At 36.4% G+C, this 3,346-nt stretch overlaps 1 protein-coding gene across 1 annotated transcript; it reads left to right on the top strand.

The window, feature by feature from the left end:
* The first annotated feature begins 272 nt into the window (after positions 1 to 272).
* Positions 273 to 883, top strand: LOC123854958 (iron-sulfur cluster assembly 1 homolog, mitochondrial-like). The gene has a single exon (XM_045890315.3). It carries the CDS (start codon positions 346 to 348, stop codon positions 733 to 735), a length of 390 nt encoding a protein of 129 aa, XP_045746271.2. The 5' UTR covers positions 273 to 345; the 3' UTR covers positions 736 to 883.
* The last annotated feature ends 2,463 nt before the right edge of the window (positions 884 to 3,346 follow it).

Below are 3,346 nucleotides of genomic sequence, written 5' to 3' on the forward strand. Positions count from 1 at the left end.
ATAAAGTAACTAACTGAAAATAATACAGTAATAGTATAGTAGGGGAATTTAACACCACACATCAATGGACAGATCATCAAAGCAGAAAATAAATAATAATGGCTTTGAATGACACATTGGACCTGATGGATTTAACAAATATATTCAGAACACGCTATCCTAAAACAGAAGAAAACACATTCTTTTCAAGTTCACATGGAACATTCTCCAAGACTACATATTGGCCCACAAAACAAGCCTCAACAAATATAAAAAGATTAAAATCAAATTCGGCTGCCGTGTCCATGGAGAGTGGCTGAGGTGGCCGAGCTCCAGCCCGAGGCACGGGGCTCCGGGACAGTGAGGATGTCGGCTTCTTTAGTCCGGGCCACTGTCCGGGCTGTGAGCAAGAGGAAGCTGCAGCCCACCCGGGCCGCCCTCACCCTGACACCTTCAGCAGTAAACAAGATAAAACAGCTTCTTAAAGATAAGCCCGAACACGTAGGTCTGAAAGTTGGTGTCCGAACCAGGGGTTGTAACGGCCTTTCTTATACTCTAGAATATACAAAGACAAAAGGAGATTCTGATGAAGAAGTTGTTCAAGATGGAGTCAGAGTGTTCATCGAAAAGAAAGCACAGCTAACACTTTTAGGAACAGAAATGGACTATGTTGAAGATAAATTATCCAGTGAGTTTGTTTTCAATAACCCAAACATCAAAGGAATGTGTGGCTATGGAGAAAGCTTTAATATTTGACTACTCTGGCTGTAAGCTCCAGGAAAACTCATGGAAGTCCTAGGGCTTACTGAAGAAATCATGTGACTGTCACGTGCTTAAAGTTTATAATGTATGACTGCCTTATGAGGAAAATAAAATGATGCGTTTTGAAAGTGGAAAAAAAAAAAAGATTAAAATCATACCACACATCTTTTCTGACCACAATTCTATTAAACTAGAGGCCAACAACAAGAAAAAATCTAGAAAGAACACAGATGCATGGAGCTTAAACAACATGCTACTAAACATTAAGTGGGTCAACCAGGAAATCAAAGAAGACATAAAAAAGTACATGGAAACAAATGAAATGAACATACAACAGTTCAAAATCTTTGGGATGCAGCAAAAACATTTCTAAGTGGGATGTATATAGTAATACAGGCCTACTTCAAAAAGCAAGAAAAATCTCAAATAAATAACCTAAGCTTACACCTAAAGGAGCTAGAAAAAGAACAATAAATGAAGCCTAAGGAAGGCAGAAGGAAGGAAATAAAGATTAGAGCAGAAATAAATGATATAGAAACTAAAAAAGCAATAGAACATATCGATGAAATCAAAGGGCTGGTTCTCTCAAAGAATCAATAAAATTGACAAACCTCTAGCCAGACTTATCCAAAGAAAAGAGAAAGGACCCAAATAAATGAAATCAAAAATGAGAGAGGAGAAATAATAACCAACATTACAGAAATACAAATAATCATAAGAGAATATTATAAAAAATAATATGCCAACAAACTGGACAACCTAGAAGAAATGGATAAATTCCTAGAAACATATAAACTAACACAAATGAGGCAGAAAGAAATAGAAAACTTGAACAGACCAATAACCAGCAAAGAAATTGAATCAGTAATCAAAAAACTGCCAACAAACAAAAGCCCAGGGCCAAATGACTTCACAGGCAAATACTACCAACCATTTAAAGAAGAGGTAATACTCATTCCTCTCAATCTATTTCAAAAAATAAAAAGGAAGGGAAACTTCCAAATTCATTCTATGAGGCCAGCATTACCCTGATACCAAAACCAGATAAAGACACCACTAACAAAGAGTACTACAAGCCACTTTCCCTGATGAACACAGATACAAAAATCCTCAACAATACTAGCAAACCAAATCCACCAACACATTAAAAAAAAAAAAATCATTCACCACCATCAAGAGCGATTTATTCCTGGGTGGCAAGGGTGGTTCAATATTTGCAAATCAATCAACGTGATACATCACATCAATAGGATAAAGGATAAGAACCATGTGAACATTTCAATAGAGAAAAAGAATTTGACAAAGTACAACATCCATTCATGATAAAAACCTCAACAAAGTAGGTTTAAATTAGCCAACATAATGAAGGCTGTCAATGAAAAACCCACAGCTAATGTCACCCTTAGTAGAGGAAAACTGAGAGCTTTTCCTCTATGGTTAGGAATAAGCCAGGGAAGTCCACTGTCACTACTTTTATACAAAATAGGACTGGAAGTCGTAGCCACACCAATCAGACAACAAAAAGAAAAAAAAAAGGCATCCAAATTGGCAAGGAATAAGTAAAACTTTCACCAGTTGCAGATGACATGATAGTATATACAGAAAATATGTAAGACTCCACCAAAAAACTGCTATAAAGGAAGTCAGCAAAGTCTTGCAGGATAAAAAAATCAATGCACAGAAATCAGTTGCATTTCTCTACACCAATAATGAAGCAATACAAAGAGAAATTAAGGAATCAATCTCATTTACAATTGCACCAAGAACAGTAAGATACCTAAGAATAAACTTAACCAATGTGATGAAAGACCTATACACTGAAAACTGTGAAACAAGTGATGAAGGAAACTGGAAAGAACGCAAAGAAATGGAAAGACAATCTATTCTCACAGATTGCAAGAACAAATATTGTTAAAATGTCTATACTACCCAAAGCAATCTACATATTTAATGCAGTCCCTAGCAAAATACCAACAGCTTCTTTCACAGAACTAGAACAATCAGAATTTTCATGGTAAGCAACCATGAAAAAACCTTAACAGCCAAAGCAATCTTGTAAAACAAAAGCAAAGCTGGAGGCATCACAACTCCAGACTTCAAGTTATACCCACAAAGCTGCAGTGATCAAAACAGTACGGTACTGGCACAAAAACAGACACAGAGATCAACAGAACAGAATACAAAATCCAGAAATGAACCCACAATTACATAGTCAATTAATTTCAACAAAGCAAGAAAGAATACCCAATGGGGGGGGAAGAAAAAAAAGACTGTCTCTTCAACAAATGGTGCTGGGAAAACTGGACAGCAACATGCAGAAGAATGAAATTGGACCACTTTCTTACAGCATACACAAAAATAAATCCAAAATGGATTAAAGACCTCAATGTGAGACCTAAAACCATAAAAATCCTACAAGAGAACACAGGCAGTAACTTCTTTGACATCAGCTGTAGCAAGTTCTTTCTGGACATGTCTCCTGAGGCAAAGGAAACAAAAGCAAAAATAAACTACCGGGACTTCATCAAAATAAAATGCTTCTGCTCAGTGAAGGAAACAATCAACGAAACTAACAGGCAACCTACAGAAAGGGACAAGTTATTTG

The sequence above is a fragment of the Mirounga angustirostris genome, unplaced genomic scaffold, assembly GCF_029215605.1.
Source record: "Mirounga angustirostris isolate CCGP_5_RB_7025 unplaced genomic scaffold, mMirAng1.0.hap1 SCAF_16, whole genome shotgun sequence".
Classification (NCBI taxonomy): Eukaryota; Metazoa; Chordata; class Mammalia; order Carnivora; family Phocidae; genus Mirounga; species Mirounga angustirostris.